Source organism: Apteryx rowi, unplaced genomic scaffold, assembly GCF_003343035.1.
Source record: "Apteryx rowi isolate R43461 unplaced genomic scaffold, aptRow1 scaffold_901, whole genome shotgun sequence".
Lineage (NCBI taxonomy): Eukaryota > Metazoa > Chordata > Aves > Apterygiformes > Apterygidae > Apteryx > Apteryx rowi.
The window spans coordinates 145,211-163,273 of record NW_020451207.1 but is presented as its reverse complement, the minus strand read 5'-3'; the positions used below and the strand labels follow the sequence as shown (position 1 = coordinate 163,273).

At 60.1% G+C, this 18,063-nt stretch overlaps 2 protein-coding genes across 9 annotated transcripts in view; one reads left to right on the top strand and one right to left on the bottom strand.

Moving 5' to 3' along the window:
* Nucleotides 1–1,086: 1,086 nt before the first annotated feature.
* CCNB3 (cyclin B3) lies at nt 1,087–5,407 on the top strand. Of its 2 annotated transcripts, XM_026091457.1 has the most exons (11): nt 1,087–1,198; nt 1,296–1,379; nt 1,609–1,727; nt 2,106–2,187; nt 2,595–2,693; nt 2,873–2,965; nt 3,262–3,399; nt 3,940–4,095; nt 4,528–4,677; nt 4,954–5,084; nt 5,251–5,407. In XM_026091457.1, exons 1-11 carry the CDS (start codon nt 1,106–1,108, stop codon nt 5,318–5,320), a joined length of 1,215 nt encoding a protein of 404 aa, XP_025947242.1. In that variant the 5' UTR covers nt 1,087–1,105; the 3' UTR covers nt 5,321–5,407. The 2 variants fall into 2 exon arrangements, with proteins under 2 accessions (XP_025947242.1, XP_025947243.1); XM_026091458.1 differs by lacking the exon at nt 4,528–4,677.
* A 337-nt stretch (nt 5,408–5,744) lies between these two features.
* DGKK (diacylglycerol kinase kappa) overlaps nt 5,745–18,063 on the bottom strand; it is a 35,335-nt gene continuing 23,016 nt past the window's right edge. For 3 of the 7 annotated variants that reach the window (XM_026091450.1, XM_026091451.1, XM_026091456.1), the window contains 20 exons: nt 15,306–15,468; nt 15,080–15,188; nt 14,616–14,755; nt 14,319–14,400; nt 13,641–13,732; nt 13,300–13,399; nt 12,861–13,101; nt 12,501–12,602; nt 12,266–12,365; nt 11,572–11,679; nt 10,626–10,722; nt 10,408–10,515; nt 10,090–10,203; nt 9,645–9,779; nt 9,165–9,331; nt 8,567–8,684; nt 8,151–8,483; nt 7,926–8,037; nt 6,947–7,077; nt 5,745–6,238 (listed from right to left, as the gene is read on the bottom strand). In XM_026091450.1, coding sequence (XP_025947235.1) covers nt 6,164–6,238; nt 6,947–7,077; nt 7,926–8,037; nt 8,151–8,483; nt 8,567–8,684; nt 9,165–9,331; nt 9,645–9,779; nt 10,090–10,203; nt 10,408–10,515; nt 10,626–10,722; nt 11,572–11,679; nt 12,266–12,365; nt 12,501–12,602; nt 12,861–13,101; nt 13,300–13,399; nt 13,641–13,732; nt 14,319–14,400; nt 14,616–14,755; nt 15,080–15,188; nt 15,306–15,468 — 2,627 coding nt within the window. In that variant the 3' untranslated portion in view covers nt 5,745–6,163. The other 4 variants (XM_026091454.1, XM_026091452.1, XM_026091455.1 and 1 more) reach the window with 4 other exon arrangements.

Below are 18,063 nucleotides of genomic sequence, written 5' to 3'. Positions count from 1 at the left end.
ACAGGGGGTCATGCCCAGACAGATGTGCAATGGGGGGGCACAGCCAGATGTGCAATCAGGAGCGCAGTCAGATGTGTGGTCTGGGGGGGAGCATGCACAGACAGATGTGCAATGGGGGGGCAGACAGATGGCGGCAAGCCCGGGGCGATGCGCGCCGCGGCAGGCTCGGACAGATGTGCAGCGGGGGGGCGGYGGCCCCCACAGCTGTGCGGGGGCACCACGCGCTCCCGCCGCGCCCGTCCGTGCGCCTGCCACTTTAAGATCGATTTAAACCCGAGAGCGGCCCAGCCAATCGGAGAGAGGCCTGCGCCCCCTGCTCCCGCCCCCACCGGATCCGCCCCTTCCCATTGGGCAGCGGGGCCGAATTTTAAACTCTCCGCGCCCACCCCCTAGTAACCGCATCCCGGCCCGCGCGCTGATTGGCTGCCGCTCGGCCAGTGCCGGCCGCCGCCGCCGGGCTGCTATTTTCAAAAGAGCCGGGGCCGGGGCGGCGGCGGCGGCGGCGGCGGCGCAGGTGAGTGGGGCCTTGGCGCGGGGCCTGCGCCACCCCCGGCGCTTCAGGTTCCCCCCTTCCCGGCGCCGCCGCCGCTCTGCCGGTGCGGGGAGCAGGCGGCAGGGCCCCGGCTCCATCCCGGGCCGCCCCTCAGCCCCCTGCTCCAGGGCCACGGGGCTGCCGAGGGCGAGCAGGAGCTGAGACACCCCCCCGCCGTCCTGGGGTGCCCCAGGGGCCCCTGGCTTTGGTGCACCCACTGGCCTGGGGCTGGGGTGGGGGGCAGGGGAGTGGGGGCTGGGGCCCCCCTAGGCCAAGGATGCCCCCCCAAGGCCTGGACCCTCTCCCCCACGGTCCCTTTGGGGCTGCCCCCCAGGGCATAGGCTCTACGGCCCAGCCCCATGTGCTGCTCTGCATGGCCACCACCGGCTGCATGTAGGGTGGCTGGGGTCGGTCCCTGCTGCCTCCCCCACCCCGGGAGGAGCAAGCTCCCTGTGGCACCCTTACATCCCCCTTCTGCACCTCAATTTCCCCTGGTCTGGGGGCAGCCAGGTGCTGGTACTGAGCCCTGCTCTGCCCCTGCAGCTGTGCTTGGAGAGAGGCTGACAGGAGACGATGCCGGTGCCACGTAACACCAAGACACTGGGCACCAAGCAGCCCCGGGCAGGCAAGGTGGGCACGGTGACAGAAAATGGCAAGTCTGAGAAGGTAAGTCCTCAGCTGGGTGGGGGGCTGTGGCCAGGAGGTGTGAGGGCTTCTCTGGTGCAGCTGGGCCCATTGCCATGTCTCACAACCTCTGTTGCAGGAGGAGAGCTGTCAAGCGAAGAGGTCCCCATCCTCGCCTCAGGGGGGGCCCAAGAAAAGGTCAGCGTTTGGGGACATCACAAATGTGAGTGCTTCCTTGGCGTGAGAGGGTTTTGGTGCTCTCTTTGAGCCCCCCCATAGGAGTGGGGCTAGCTCTCCACRGCATCCACCTTCTGCTGGTGGAGCGGAGGGTGTCTTGTGCCCCATGGTGGGAAGGATGGGTTTGCTTCCAGGCTCTATGGAGGGGTTCACCAACTCTTGTCTTGCTTCCCTCTATGCACCCTTCTGTATGTCCCAACTTTCCCCCAAAACAGGCTCACAAGAGCCAGACAGTGATGGGAAAGAAGGAGACTGTGAAAGCTGGGCCACGCAAGGTGCAGAAGGCACCAGTTGTCCTTGGGGTTGTGAAGAACAATGAGATCAACCTGAAAAAGTGAGTAGCCAGGTGAGATGGGGGACAGGGATGAGGGGAGACACTTTGGGGTCAGCACCTGGAATCCAGCTCTGCAGGGGATGGGGAAGAACAAGCAATAGCGGGGGAACTTCCTCAGGGATGGTGGAGTCCATGGACTGGTACCCTGGGTCCTGGAGAAGGGATGTGCTGCACTGTTGATTTATGGCACTAGCTGCTGCAGGTTGTCATGTAGGGCCAGGAGCTGCATGTGGGGGGCAGTGAATAGATGGGCCCATGGGGGTATTTTAGAAGCTGTTGAGCTGCTTTCTGAAGCAACAACAAGGGGCTGGAGGACCCCTTAGAGCTGGGAGATGTGGGCACCCTCTCAGTGATGACTTATGCTCTTGTCCCGTTCAGATCAATGAAAAAAACTCCCCCGACAGAGACTCCTGCAGAGCCTAAGAAGGTTCCTGTGCCAGAGAAGCCTGTGCCTGTGCAGGTACCACAGTTGCCCAAGGAGAGGGCAGGGACCCTGGAGTGCATCCTGGCCCTGGTCTTATCCTGATCTTGCTGGTGATGCAGGCCTGTGGCTGTTGCCAGTGGCGCTGGGGCACCAGACAGTGCTTTGAACCTCAGAGATGAGTCCAGTGTGGCAGGAGCTGGGGAAAAATACCCCCTGCCTTCTTCCTTCAAAGGTCTCTTGTGGGAAAGAGCAGGGTGGGGGTTGCAGGGCAGGTGGGAGTAGAGCTGTCAGGCAGATGTGGGGGGAAGGGGCAGTTAGAGGTGCAGTTGCATTGCCCTGAAGGGGTGACCTCCCCAGGCACCCTGCAGAGCCATGCCAGCCTCCCCCAGCTTAGCTGGCAGCATGCAGCTGCCCCTCATTGGTGCTTGGGGCCATCCTTCCAGATACCAACAGTGGAGGACATAGACAAGGAGCAGTTGAGTGACCCCTACGCCAGTGCAGAGTATGCCAAGGAGATCTTTGACTATATGCGGGAAAGAGAGGTGAGTACTGGGTGCGATGGCAGCTGTGGCTGAGCCAGGCAAGGTTGCCCACCCTCAGGGAGCAGCCAATGTGCTGCCCAGAGGCTCTGAGCGCCTGGCAGCAGTGGGCCTGTCACTACTGCACCTCACTTTGGGATAGAGGGTGTCCAGCAAGTTCCTAACAGCCCCTGCCTTGACAGGAGAAATTTGTGCTCCCCAACTACATGGAGAAGCAGCCAGACATCAGTGGGGACATGCGGGCTATCCTGGTGGACTGGATGGTGGAAGTGCAGGTACATGGACCTGGGGAGGGGTTATGGCCCTTCAGAGCAGCCCGCTGCCCTGGGTGAGGGTCAGGGCACTTGGYATATGGAGCCTCATCACTTAGGTAGAGGCTCCTGTGAGTGTTCCCAGGGCTGAGCTGATCTGCTCCCCACCATCCCAGGCTGGGGATAAGCCTGCGTGACCCTACTCCTAGCCTGGCACTGTGGGCACCTCTCTGGCCCTTGTGGGGGATTCTGCAACCAGGTGGGGGGGGGCAGGGGTGGCCTGGCTCTTGTGTGATTTCCCACCACTTGCATCCTTGCAGGAGAACTTTGAGCTGAACCATGAGACACTGTACTTGGCAGTGAAGCTGGTGGACCACTACCTGGTGGAGGTGGTGAGCATGAGGGACAAGCTGCAGCTCATTGGCTCTACGGCCATCCTCATTGCCTCCAAATTTGAGGTGACTCCTTGCAGTGTGCTGCATCAAAGTGCTAGGGGCAGAAGGGGCTGTGTTTCTCTAGCCCTCCATAGCTGTGAGTTATGGAGAAGTCCAGGAAGCTGAAGTGCCAGGCCACTGCTAATGAGGGATGCCAGGGCAGCTTATCTGTCCATGTGCAACTTCCTGCTGAGGCTGTGAATGCAGGCCAGGTGGGCTGGATTCTGCCTACTGGTGACCTGGGTCTTCTCTCTGCAGTGCAGAGACCACCAGGACACCAGGGTTCATCCTGTGCAAGCAGGGCTAGGAGCTAGAGCCAGACAGTGGTCAGTGTGGCTGTGGAGGAAAAGGGCTGGGGCAGTTATAGACAACACAAACTAATGCTGCCTCCGTTTATGATGTTCAGTGGGTCTCACGTGATGGTTCTTTCAGGACCTAGCAGGACAGCCCTTTATGGGACTTGCAAGCCACAAGGCTTTGTACCTCTTTTGCAAATGGTAGGATCCCCTGAGCATTGCCAGGATGAGTTCCTGTTAGGGTACTGAGCAGGCTGTGCTCTGGCAGGAGCGGTGCCCCCCATGCGTGGATGACTTCCTGTACATCTGTGACGATGCCTACAAGCGGGAAGAGCTCATTGCCATGGAGATGAGCATCCTCCGCACACTCAAGTTTGATATCAACATCCCCATCCCCTACCGGTTCCTGCGACGCTTTGCCAAGGTGGGTGCAGCAGGAGGATGGGCTGGTGTTAGGGCCATGGGGTGCTTGTGCCTCTGGGTCCCTTTGTGTTGCCCTCCTTAGGAGGGGACCCTTCTGCCCCACAGCATCCACCAGGCAGGCTAGAGCCAGGTACTGTACCTATTTCTTCTGGCTGCTGGGGCTGAGATCTGGCCTGCCTGGGTGTAGATATGCATCCCTGCAGCCTTGGGTAGGCAGTGCTCCAGCCCTGTGTTCCCTCCTGCCAGTAGGGAGAGTTTGGCCAGGTGCACTCCAGCAAGGGTGGTGGGACAATGCTGGCGTAGGGCAGCCTGTGCAATGCTGCAACCCCAGAACTCTTGGGGGGCCCCCATGACAGCACCATGCTCTGGATCCCCAAAAGGCCAGGAGGTGTTGCTCAAAAGGTTGAGCCTTTCCCTGTCTGCCTGGCTCCAGTGTGCCCGTGCCAACATGGAGACCTTGACACTGGCCCGCTTCCTCTGCGAGATGACCCTGCAGGAGTATGACTATGTCCGGGAAAGCCCCTCCAAGCTGGCTGCCAGCTGCCTGCTCCTGGCACTCACCATGAGGAACCTCGGCGGCTGGGTGAGTGCCACCTGGCTCTGGATGCCCTGGCACCCTTCTGGGGGCTGCACAGCCAGCTCTGCCCCTGGGCACAGACATGCCACAGGATGGGGCAGGCCTGTGTGCTGGGGCAATGCTGGCTCAGCTGGCATTGGGCTGTGTGCTGCAGATGGCACACATGGGCCTGCCCAGCAGAAGAACTCCTACTTTTGTAGGGCTGGAGCTCAGGGCTGGGGAGGTGGTGATGGCTGTGCCTTAGCAGGGAAGACCTAGCTCACCCCCTCTGTCCCTTTGCAGACCCCCACACTGGAGTACTACAGTGGGTACTGCTCCCAGGACCTGCATCCCCTCGTGAAGAGGCTGAACTTCCTACTCACATATCAACCGCATGACAAGCTGAAGGCTGTGCGTACCAAGTACTCCCACAGGTGAGTGGTGGGGGCTCTGTCCTGTGCCTGCTCCCTTGGTGGAACTGCAAAGGGTGGCACCAGGAGTGCAGGCCCTTGGGCCTTGCAGGGAACTGGGGGCACTGTGGCAGGTGGCAGTGGGGTGTCAGGGCCAGGGTGAACCCTAAGATGCTGCGGCTCCTTTCAGGGTCTTCTTTGAGGTCGCCAAGGCCACCCCCATGGACATGCTGAAGTTGGAGGAGATACTGAAGAGCTAGCCCTGCCTCTGTAAATAGCCTGTAAATAGCTAGGTGCTCTCTGGCATGGGAGCACTGTGTATATAGATAACGCAGTTGTTTTAACTAAATGGGAGGGAGTGGGGGGGTGAGGGGGGGAAAAAAAAAGTCATGTAGAACTGTCAATAAAATATTGTGTACATGTCCTATATGCTGGTAGTGGCTATTGGGACAGGGGTTGCCAAACCCTGGTAGGCACTGGATATGGCACGTAGGTGGAGATTATACTGAGCCATGATTCCTCTCACTATATCAGGGCAGAGGGTGAGAGTAGCTGTTGTCACACTTGGGGGTTGGAGGGAGGGAGGAGTGAGAGCAGGAAGATCGGGGTGAGGGCTGGAACAGGCCGGGTCCCCATCACCTTCCCACCCTGTTTTGTTTCCCTGAAGCAATGACACTACCCAAGCAGCAGCAATAAATATCTTTTCTCCAAGTATTTACACAGCTTAAATACCCACACAGGGGAGGCGGGAGGGGGTCTTTGCTTTGGCCCCAGTACAGTACATACAGTAGCCCAGGCCCTCTGGTTCCTGTAGTGACCCTGCCGTGGGCCGGACTGTATGGCGTGCTGCATCGCCTACCAGACCATATCTCCACATTAGTGTCTCCAGCCCCACAGGCTTGGGGAGAAGCAGTGGCTCCAGGGACGCTGGGGTACGAACAGACAAAGCAAGGCAAGCAGGGGGCTCCACACACATGGGGCACACTGGGGATCTGGGCTTCCCCCCTTCTGGTACCCAGCCCCTGGGCACCGGTCCCTAGGGGCTAGAGGTCCTGGGACAGGGACCCAGTGCACAGGCTTGGCTGCCATGCTGAGCCCTCATTCTAGGGCACGCTGCTGAGCTCCTTAATGGCCTGGAGGATTCTCTTCATGTGGCCCACTTTRGTGATCCCCAGGTCCTGTAGGGAGGAGAAAGGTCGGTTGGCTTTCTTGTAGCATGAGCCCTTGGCTCGGGTCTCCCCTGCTGGCAGGGAAATGGAGGGCAGAAAGGAAAGGCTGTAAAGCCCAGCTCCCCTTGCTCTCTGTGAGACTGTGGTCAAGCCCCACAGTGACCAGCTGCCATGCTTGCTGGCAGTGTCTTGTCCTGCTTGCAAGCACCTCTCCAGGCAGCCAGACGATACAGCAGGAGCCCTTCATCCCCCTTGCAAGCACCTTCCTGTGCAAGGAGAGGGCTTGCCAGGAGCCCTTCATCATTCCTGTAAGCATCTCTCCCTCCAACAGGAGGGCTTCCTGGGAGCCTCTTATCCCCCTTGTAAGCATCTCTGCATGCAGTGAGAGGACACAGCAAGAGTCCCTCCTCTCCTGTGCAAACATCTCTCCATGCCCGGATGCGGGGGGAGGGCAGCATTTTGCAAGCCAGGGATCCCAAAGCAAGACCCCCTCCCTGCTTCCAGCTGCTGCTCACATGCAAGCATGAGCAAGCCATGCCAGGTGAGTCCTGCAGCACTTTGTGCTGGGGGACAGGGTAAGTACATGCCTTCCCATGACATTCCCTGCCTAAACCCAGCTGAGGGATGGGGGGGAAGAGGAGGGAGCTGGGGCATGGGTGCTACCCAGGCTGGGAATCCATTGGCGAGGGCAGAGAGGGGGGACAAGGGGTCTTGTACCTTCAGGTCTCTCCTCTCCAGCAGGATCAACTCAGAGCCCTGGATGTCATGACGGACAAAAATGTCTCTGTACTCCCCTAAACCGAGTGCCTCCAGCCAAGCTGCCACCTCCTCGGAGCCCCACTTGTCTGCTAGCAGGGAGGAAAACCACAGATGTCCAGGGAGCCCTGCTGGAGGCAGCCAGACGCAGCTGGCCAAGGCAAGGCAGGCAGCAGGCAGCTGAGGGCAGCAGTGGGCAGCAGGCTGCAGCCAGCATTGCCCAGCCCTGCTCTGGCAGGGCCTGAGGTCACAGGCAGCTCAGGCTGGAGAGGAGGTGTCTCTTCTCCTTAATTTACTTACAAAGCATCCATATTTTTAACATTGCACTTCTCCCCTTCAACAAGGCCCACAGTCATGGAGCAGGCACTTATCCACAGGGCTGGGATGAGCTTTACCAGAACCCACCTTCCTCCCACCTGCAGTGGAGGTGGTAGAGTTATGGTGCCAGGGGGGCTCTGCACGTGCATTGGGGGGGGAGAAATTAAGCTCTAAGGGGCTGCCAGTGAGAAATGTGATTCTGTGGCACACCTGCATGGCTGGGAGGGCTCTGCCACCYTCCCAGGGGCAGCATGCCATGGTCCCTCCATGGCAAGCCCAGGCCTATGGAGCAGCCTGAGGCTGGTGGCAGAACAGAAGTAGGATGCGTTGGTGCTTGATAGATACCCCATCATGGGTGCGTGTGTGCCAGCAAGGTGAGGTTAAGACCCGCTCCCCTGCTAGTGGTCCAACCACTAACCCTTACAGCTGGTGAAGTCATCTCTCTGCCAGCAGAGTTAGGACGTCTTACTGACCCTTCCTCCTCACTGAGGGCTCTAGGGTCCCTGGGACCCCTGGTCTGAGCCTACCTGAAGGGACTCAGCCCCTCATCCCTCACATACGGGACTGAGGGCTGGGGCAGTTCAAGCTCCCTTCTCCCACCCTGGTGTGAGACCCCCTTTACCTGGGAGGACAGTGTTGGATTTCTGCTTTGGCATCTTGTCTTTATCTTTCCTGGGCTTGGGGATGTTGAGGCGAAGCTTGAAGCTGCCCTTGTTGGCTGTCCCAACATTTTCCTGTGAGAAAGAGGGATGGGAGCATTGTGGAGAGGGAGCAGGAGCTGGATGCCCCTCAGCACCCATCCAATGTGGCCTCATGGGTTGAGACCCCTCAGCTGCCACGCACCCACCTCCTCGGCAGAGTGGGCGATGGGGGCCAGCCAGTGGATGTCTAGCAGCCTCTGCAGCTCCTGGCCGAGCGCGCTCAGGGGGCCATGCAGTGCCTCCTCCTCCTGCGGCGAGTCCAGCTGCAGGGGACAGGGATCGTCCCCAGCCCCTCTGCCATGTGCTGGGGCGCTGGCCAAGGGCCCAGTACCCTGCTCCAGCAAGGACCCCTCCACTGCAGGGCTTGGGGTGCTATCCGACCCTGCACTCACCACCTTCCCTTCCAGGAATGCCCTGGTCTCAGTGTACAGTGCTTTGATGCTCAGCACCACCTCCACAGCTGCATTCCTGCTGAGAAACTGGAAGAAGGAGGGAGGGTTCCTGAGTGCCTGGGCCCCAGGCTGGTAGGACCAGAGATCCAGCCCTTCTCCCCCCAGCTCACCTCTGGGCTGCCAGCGGCCTTGTTGGACAGGGTCTCGCTCAGCGCCAGTGAGCTGGTGTTGACTGCATGTGCCAGCTCCTGCTCCATGGCTTTGTGAGCCTTGGCAGCCTCGTGGATCCTGTGGATGAGACAGGTCAGAGCCCATAGGATCTATCAGCCCAGCTGCAGGGAGTGGGGCTGGGCGGACACCTCAGGAGCTCTGGAAGGAGGGAGACACCCACCCCATCTCCCCAGGTACCTGAGCAGGGCTGGGGAACCCAGCTCTGCAACCTGCATGGCCCAGTAGAGAGGGATCTGGGAGATTTTGGGGGGGGGGGGCGTTAAGGCAGGCAGCCCTCAGTGCCTGCAGCAAAGTGTCTCTCTCCCACCACYACCCTGTGCCTGCAGTGAAGCATCCATCCCTTGCAGCTATCGGTGCTTGCAGCGAAGCATCCGACCCAGCACTCTTGATGCCTGCAGCAAAGTGTCCATCACCCCTGCCCCATGTCCACAGTAAAGCAGCCCCATCTCCCCTGACCACCTTGACTCCATCCCTGCTGCGGCCCTGGGTTTCTGCAGCAAAGCTTTCACCCTCCCTGCCCCATACCCACAGCCTGACCTGGCAATGAGGGTCTCAGCAACCTGCGAGACCTGCAGCAAGAGGCCAGTCTCCTCGTCGGTCAGGTACTCCATGGACTGCTGGGAGCTAAGCCGGGGCCGGGTGGCTGCTCGGTAGCTCTCCCCTTTCTGCTTGTCCTCCCAGGACTTGAGGGTGCTTTCAAATGCCTGCGGGAAGAGGGAAGCCCTCAGGATGCCTGTTAGACTTCCCCTTGCCCCAGCACAGCCTGTCTTCACAGGCTACCGGGACCCCAGATTTCAGCATGCAAACGGCTGATCCTGTCCCAAAGACGCAGGTGCATCTGGGGCAGAGTGAGACAGATGCTGAAGGGGAACATGGTGCCAATACCCATGCATGGCAAGTGGGGCCAAGCCAAGGGAGAAGGGCTTTTCCTGGATGTCCTGTGGACATCTGCTCCAGGCCCAACCTAGAGCAGGGCTAGCCCCCAGGCCCATGGACAGGTTGGAGGGCAAATCTCACCCGATCTCTTGTCAGCATCTGGGCTCGGTTCTTGTGCTGGATCTTGATGATTCCCGGGGGCTGGATCCAGGCTTCTCCATCTACTTGCACTGGGACACCCTCATCCCCCCGGATTGTGATCTTCACCAGGCGGCACTGCAGGGCAGACAGCCTGGGGCTGGCATCACAAGACTGGCACTGCCCGCTGTGGGGTTCTGCTTGGTTCAGCATCTGTGCTGAGGCTGAACAGTCTCCTGCCACCACCTGTGACCTTCAGGTGCCAGCCACAAGGCCAGAAGCCCAGCAGACCCACACCACCCACAGGACCTCTGGGGCATTGGGGCTGAGGTGTCCCAAAGCTTTCTGGCACTATGCAGTGCCTCATTCCTGCTCACTTGTGTCAGTGTGGGCACACACAGGTCCCAAAGAGTCCTTGTCCCTGCTCAGCCCCTACCTGAGACCCTACCTGAGCTATGCGGTGATGCTGGAGATTGATGACCCGTGACACAGCCATCTGGATGCTGCCGAAGACGGCCACCACTTCCAGTTTCTTGTCATCAAAGGATGGAGCCCCGAAGTTCTGCAGGGGGCCAGCACAACTGAGACGCCCCCCAAGCTAGGGTCAGGCCCAAGCATTTTGGGACCCACCCCCTCCCTCCATACCTCCCCCTGCAATGTGTGCCCAAGGCAGGGACATCCCAGATCCCAGGGGATCACAAGATTGTCAGGATCACAGGAAGGGCAACCCGTGCCCTCCTCTCCACCCCACAGCGCTCACACTCACGTTGTCCTCCTTGGTGCCTCCCCAGAAGTTGATGCCCCCAGCATAGCTGGGGATGTTGAGGACAGCAATGCCCTGCAGGCTGGGCAAGGAGATGGGCACCCCGTCGCACTGGAAGAGAAGGACGAGCCTGGAGGATGCCAGCCCCTGACGGCCCTCCCTGCCCACACAGCCTCCCTGCAGCCCCGCTCGCCAGGGCACAGCTCCCCTTGCCCACATACCTCCAGCTGCACCCGCTGCTCCAGGTTCTTGTAGGTGCGCTGCAGGAGCTCCTTCGTGCCCAGCACCCCATACCACATCATGTTCTTGGTGCGACTGCTGCAGGGGCAGAACAGGCAGGGTGAGAGGGGCAGCAGGCTCACTTCCGCCCTGCTGCAGGCTGTGCTCCCTCCATGGGGCAGTGGACCAAACCACCCAGTCTGGACCGCGGATCCTGCACCCTGCACCCCAATCCATGGAGGCTACTGCACTGCCCATCCTGTGCTGCAGCCAGCAATAGCACAGTCTCGCTAAGGGCAGCAATTCGCTGTCCCCTTTGCAGCCAGGGCCCAGCAGCCTCAACAGCTCAGGCTCCCAAAAACAAGCTCTGAACCTCCCTAGCACTGTTTCAGGCACTTGAGGGAAGGCACAGGGCAGGAACCAGCTTTTCAGTTTCCCTTCAGGCTTGGACTCTTAGATGAGCTCAGACCTGGTATGTTCCTGCTCTGTGCCTCAGTTTCCCCGCTTTCAGGACAAGGTGCTGCCTGGCACCTCCTAGGAAATGCAGGATGCAGTGCTTGGCACCCAGGCATGCTAAAGGTCCCCCCAAGTCCATGCTGGCACGGCAAGATCTTGCCCATCCAGGTGCACAGCCAGTAAACCCCATCAAGCACCTCCTGACACCAGTGCACACTTGGATGCAGCAAGGGTTCACCCAGGGCCCCATGGGCATCTGTAGCAGGAGCCTCACAGCAATCCTTCCCCTTCCCAGGGTGAGTCTGTTACCATCTGCATCCAGAGGTGCTTATGCAGCAGCATAACAGCTCTGGGTGCAGGTGCAGCCCTGGCGCCCTGAGCTGACCTCCCAGTTCCTGGGATCCAGACAGTCCCTTCTGGTTCAGGAGCCCCCAAGTCAGAGAACCGGGAGGAGACCAAGCTGCACACATTTTGGCTGGGGGCTCAGCCAACCTGCATTTCTTGGGATGCTCATCTCGTTTGTTGTTGAACTCCAGAGAGATCTTCGCATCCAGGCCGATGCCGAAGTAGTTATTCATGACACATTTCTCAGAGAATTGGCTGAAAGCAGCAGACAGGGGAGGTGGGTTGGGAGAGAGCCACACACAGGTGATTGCTGGGGTGGAACTGGGAAACGGGAACAGAATAAAAATAGCCAGAGTTGCAATGTGAGCAAGCGGCAAGGGTTTGGCATGGACCAGGAAAGGGCCGCCAGTACCAGGCACAGGGAAGCTCCACTCAAGCCAGCAGGAACCTAGTAGCTGTGGCTGTGGCCACTTTGGTCCCCCACTGTGACTCCCACTGAGCACCAAGGACCTGCCTGGAAAGGACCCAGTGCTCCCAACTTCAGCATCTACAAGATGCTGGCTGGGGGGGTTGCCAGCATGAAACGCAGCATGTGCTGGCTCACATCACCAGGAGGTGGCTGGCACTCAAGCACCGCGACACCAGGGAGGGCTTGGGGCAGGGGACGCCTGTGACGCCGGGCAGAGGGTGCCCACGTGCAATTCTGTTCTCAGAGGCAGCGTAGGCCAGTGGTTAAAGCCGATCACCGAGCTGCCCGCTTGTGCTCCCTGCCACATGAGGGGCATGTGTGGACAGCCAGAGCAGCCCGAGAGCCCCATGGAGGGCCCGGCCTCTGACTCACAGGGCGCTGGGGTCTTCAGGGAACTGCAAGGTGCCAAAGCTGTCAGGCCTGTCGAGGATGATGGAGGAGGTTGCGGAGGTCACCGTCTCCCGCCGCGAGCCTGGCCAGAGCGGGAGAGGAGGCAGGTAGTAAATTTGCTCTTACCCTGACCACCTTGAGCCCATCCCAACCCAAAGCTCAGCCCAGTGCCACCTCAATGCCCCCCCGCCTCCAGCTTGCCCAGTTAGAGCCTTACTGAGCCTCTCCGCCTCCTTGTTGCACTCCTCCGAGCTGTCCTTCTTGGTGGGGCCCATGGTGCCACAGTAGGCTTGGGTCTGCTTGTTCTGTTCATCCACAGCTGGGTGGAAACAGAGGCATCACAGCACTCTCTRGAGCAGTCCTATCTGCCTGCACCCAAGGGTCTGCTTCCTTCTGGGTGCCTGTCCCTCTGTGCCTGAGTGCAGCCTCTCAGGCTCTGGCGCTGCCCTGCCAGGCACTGCGAGAAGCTACTGCAGCCGCGTCCTGCTAACATGCAGGCTCGCTGCTGGGACCAGCGCCAGGCAGGGCCCAGGCTGGCATGTCAGCCCTGCGTTTAGGACCCTCACCTCCTCCTCACCTTTCTCTGCTTGCTCAATGATTTGCCGCAGGGCTTTCTTGAGGCTGTTTGCTCGCAGCATGAGTTGCTCCTTGGATTTGAAAATGCGGGGCACAGGGCTGGGGTTGAAGCTGCTTTCTTTGTCGTGGTCCTTGGCACCGGCCGGCACAGCCTGTGACGTTCCCTCAGGGACCATGATGGCTTGAGCCTCGTCGTTCAGCTCCCGCACCAGTGAGTCCAGCTTCTCGTTCAGCATGGCACACTGTGGGATGCCCACCGCTCGCACCACCCCATGCCTGCTGCCAGCACGGCGGGCTTTCATGGATTCCCCATGTGCCATGCACATCAAGAGCACAGAGTACCAGGACATGTCTAGCTGGCCTCTCCACCAGTCCAGGGTCATGCTCCCAGTACGCGGGGCCCATCTCCTGCCCCAGCCCCCAGTTGCCCTCCAACCCACCTTCCGTGCCATCAGCTCAGCCTCCTGCTTGTTCTCAGTAGCTCTCTTATAAGCCCTGCCAACCTCGGCCACAAAGTCGTTCACGGTGCCACACAGGAACCTGCCAAGGAAAGGGGCAGAATGGTGGCAGGGGCACAGCCCAGTCAGCTGGGCACGGGCACCATCGCTTGGAGGACTGTTGGGACAAGCCTCCCTTGCACCAGTGGGGCCGTGCCAGGACTACTGGGCAGTTAGCCTGGCATCTGCAGCTGGCAAGCTGGGTGTTAATCTGATCCTGGGAGGGCTCAGCACCCCTGGGTGGGGGTGGGCACCTGCACCCCTGTCCCCAGCACACCCCTTACTTTGCAGATGAGATCACCACCGAGTGCTTGTCAGACTCCAGGATCTTGGCCAAGTGGAAGGCGACAGAGTCAGCGTAGTGGGAGATCTGGGCCTGGGGAGAGAGGGGGTCACAGCTGGGGCTGTGCTACCCTCCTGGGTGCCCTGATCCAGGGCGGAGACTTGCCCAGCCCACCCCGGACCAAGGATAAACAACAGCCCTCCTCAGACCGCCCCCTCCAGCCCCAAAGGCAGGCACATGGGTTTCATGCTGTTGGGCAGAGGAGATGCTCCACCTGCTTAGCCCTTGCAGGACAAACCAGGAGATGGTGCGGKCACAGAGATGGTGTGGGAGTACATGGAAGAGTCAAAAATAGCCCCCCTGTCTCCAACTTTGCAGGTCAGCTCCACATCTCCCTGCTACCCTGTCCCTTGGCAGATGGCAAAGTACATCCTGGTGCAGGGGGATGGCTCTGTGCATGTTGAGCTGAGACCTGCCAGACTCGTTTCACTGTGCCCAGCCAGCTGGAAGCCCATCTGCAGCCTCAATTCCCCAAGGACCCCAGGCATGGCCAATCTGGGAACCGCACCTTCCCTTTCACGTATGTGAGCCCACTGCAAGTGCCCCCTGTCTCAGCTCACGGCTTGAAAGGGGACCAGCCTTGCCCCACATAGAGCCCTCTGCCCCCAGAGTGGCCTACCTGGATGTTGGAGTCCCCGTTCTCCTCCTCCTTCACAGCTGGGGGAGACTGCTTGGGTGCCTCGTAGGTCAGCACGCTCCACCTGCCAAGCAGAGACCACCACTAGCTGTCACCCATCTCAGCCACCCACCTGCCCACCCTGAGCACCCTGGCAGAGGGAAAAGACCTGGGAACACGCAGGCAGACAGAGAGGGTGGGGGGTGACTGAGAGATACAGGAGATGACAATGCCAAGTGGTGAGCAGAGATGCTTCTGCCCCAGTCCCACAGGAGTCCCAGTGCCCCACACCACACTCACCGGTCCAGCATCTTTGTAGTGGCCCTTTCCAGCTTCTCCAGAATCTGCAGCAGCTGGGTGTCATCATCACACAGGCTGCCCCAGCCCAGCACCCGTGCCAGGTCATTGCCGGTCCCCAAGGGTAGGACACCCAGCTGGCACTGCAGAAGAAGGTCCAGGGTGCTCTGAGCAAGCTGGGGGATCAGGGCAGGCCCAGCCCTGGGCACCCACATCAAGGGGTGGTAGGAACCAGCTGAAACATCCCTATCTCTGAAGTTGAGGTCCACGTTAACCAAGCACCCACTTCTTGTCCCTTGCACCCCAACCCACCCATGCCAGGAGTCTGCAGCACCCTGGGCATGCAGAAGGGGGCTGGCTGTCACTCCATTGCCCCAYGGGTGCTGGTTTTAGGGAGAGGGCCGGGATATAGCCAGCTTGCCCAGCCCCATGCAGCGGCAATGCCATGCAGCCGCGCTTCCGCTCACTTGCTTGTGCAGGCCAAGGGCATCGATTTCAGAGAGGACCCAGCCCACGCTGCCGTCTCCCCCACACACCAGGATCCGGAAGGTGGAAAACTTCTGGAAGAGCCGCAGCCTGGCCGGGGCAGGAGAGAGGGGGCTCGGGGCTGCATCATCRTCTTGCGTGGGACCCACGCTGATGCAACCCCCCCCCGAGCCCAGCAGGAGATTGAGTGCCCAGGCTGGTGCTTACCCAAGGTGTGGGCCCCCATTCATGAGGTCGAAGACTTGGGCCGGGTTGAGGAACTGCTTGAACTTGCGCAGAAACTTGACCCCTTGGTTGTCCCCGCTTTTGGAGTTGACGAAGGCCAGGAGTGGGCTGGAGCAGGATGAGGGGCAGGTGGCCTTCCAGAAACCTGTAGTGAGCCCATGCACATGAGCTCCAAGCAGTGTCCCCATCCCTGGCTCTTCTCTCCCCAAGGACACTAAAGGAAAGACCTTAGGAGACCAGAGGCCACACAGACACCTGTACTGTGCTATGCCCAAACTGTAGGCTGCTGGGGTCAAGAAAGAGGGCTGAAGAAACAGCAATTAGGATGCTCAAGGGATGGAGACGGGAGGAATCAAGAGTGAGCTGAGAGATGGCAATGAATGGGAATGGAGATGGAGCTGGGGATAGGAATGGGGATGGGGAAGGGAACAGAGATGAGGATGGAGACAGGTATGGGGATAGAGATGGGTAGGGGATGGGAATGGGGATAAAGATGGGAATAGTGATGGCAGTGGGGATGGGGAAAGGAATGGGGATAGGAATGGGGAGGGGATAGAGATTGGAATGAAGAAAGGAATGGGGATGGGAAAGGGAATTGGAATGGGAATAGGGATGGGGGAAGGGCCAAGGCTGTGCCAGGCTGGCATGAGGGGCAGATCCAAGTTTGTGCCTGCAGAGGCAGTGATGGAGCAGGGACCTAAGCAAGTCACCGAGGTGAAACTGGGGCCTGGGCTGCTGCTCCGATGAGGACAGAAGTGATGGTGAGTATGGGATGGCCAGCTCCTCACTGTGCCAGCAATCCAACCAGGACCAACCTAGCAAAACCCCCCAGCGCACAGCATTCTCTGACCCAGCAGTGCAAACCAGGGTGGCACTGGCAGAAAGCATGACCATAGGCGATAGCCTGCAGCCCCCCGGTGCCCACTGAGGACCAGCCATGCTCCAACTCTCCCAGGACAGCTTCCTCCACAGGAAGCTGTACTGTCACCCCCAGCTCTGCTGCCTGCTTGTGCAAGAGATCTGGCAGGGTGGAGGTGAATGACGCAGAGGCCTAGGGAGGCTTGGCAGCCAGCACGGTGCTTTAAGAAATTAGATGGGGGATGAAATGTGCTCGAGGCAAAGGAGAATCGATAGCTGGCCTGGAGCCTGCAGCTGGCTGTGGCACACCCCGTCCCGTCCACTGTGTCCCGGGATGTGGCCCTCCATGGCTGGTGTCCTGGCTYGGGGACACTCCCGCACTCATGCCGCTGCCACATCCATGAGCCCTGAAGCACCTGCGGCTCCAAGCGGTCGCCTGCGCCCACCCGGGCTGACCCCCAGCACACTCCCCCTGCCCTAACCACCACCACAGCTTTTGTGCAGAGACATCAGGCACTTGGTAATCCAGACACATCCTGCCTGTCTGGTCTCTCCCTTCACAGCGGCTGGAAGAGTTTGCAAGCTGCGTGGCTATATAATCACTAGCCGCGGTACTGCAGTATCTGTAAATACTGCCTCAGCTTCATCCTGGCCCTCCATGAATGCAGTGCTGAGCTCCTTCCCTCGGCTCTGCTGAGGGACCTTCTCCTCCAGGCTCCTTCAGTGGGACCCTTGCAATCCAGCTGCATTGAAACCCCCAGGCCCTCGCTGCCACCATCGCACCCGGACCCCCCCCCGGGAGCGCCTGGTGAGGGACAGTTGGAAGCCCTGGTGCCTGCAGGAGCCCCAGTGCAGCCACCCCACCGCGAGCCGGGAGGCTTTTTGGGGCAGCCGAGGGAGCTCCTGGTAGGTGCGGGCACGTGCAGAGCAGCATCAGCACGGCCTGCTGTGGGCCAGCTGGTGCCTCCGCCTGGCCCAGGCATCACTAGATATCTGCTGCCGCCCAGGAACAACCGTAGCGGATCTGAGAACCAAAACACTGGGGGCTGCTGAGTCAGTGTGTGGGCTGGGAGCGGAAGAGCCGGCTGCCGATCGCACATGTACAGCGGGGGAGAAATCACGGCAGGGAGGAGGGGGAGTGCTGCAGCCTCGCAGGGTTACCCGCCGCTGCAGGAGAGCCCAGCCAGGGTCCGCCAGCAATCGCCCGCCGGAGATGGGCTGCAGACCCAGAGGCACGGCTGCTGCAGCCACCGCCAGCTTCGTGTAACTGGGCTGCCGTGGGAGGCACGGAGCAGTGATGCTAATAGGGGCCCAGCCACAAGGAGACATGGCTCTTACGACTGAAAAGAAGCCGCGTGATGGTTACCCTGACAGCATCCTGATGAGTAATGAGAAGCAGATGAGCCACCGGCTGAGGGAAGCGCCGAAAATCATTAAAGAACAAGGAAAGAAATATCTGGAGGAGAAGAACAGATTTTGCTCAGTGGAGGCCAGCTGGACCCCTCCGGAGAGGGAGAGGGAGAAGGGGAAAGGAGTCTCCCTGGGCCAGGTATCGCTTCTCTCCATTGCCATGAGGTTGGGGCACGGAGAACATTTATCCTCCCAACATCTCACAGACACCCAGACCCATTGGGGATGCTGTGCTCTGCGTTACAGAAAAGCCAGCAAAGGTTCAGAAATAGAGAAATAACCCAAGCAAGGCTCTTGCTTTGCTCTGCAAGGAGATGAATGGCCAAGCAGCCATCAATCTGGGGCAGCCACTGCGGTTAGAGACGGGGCTCGGGGCAGGCACCTGGAGCTGTGCTGTCAACCCCGGCCTGGGGATAAGCCAGGCCACAGAGAGCAAAGGCACCCACACCTCTGTGGAGCCTGTGGCGAAGGA

Bases quoted from the DNA above. Each gene is read 5' to 3' on its own strand.
- CCNB3 (XM_026091457.1), top strand. From the start codon at position 1,106: ATGCCGGTGCCACGTAACACCAAGACACTGGGCACCAAGCAGCCCCGG. The intron at 2,966-3,261 runs GTACATGGACCT...GCATCCTTGCAG, and splicing joins ACTGGATGGTGGAAGTGCAG to GAGAACTTTGAGCTGAACCA. The intron at 4,096-4,527 runs GTGGGTGCAGCA...GCCTGGCTCCAG, and splicing joins TCCTGCGACGCTTTGCCAAG to TGTGCCCGTGCCAACATGGA.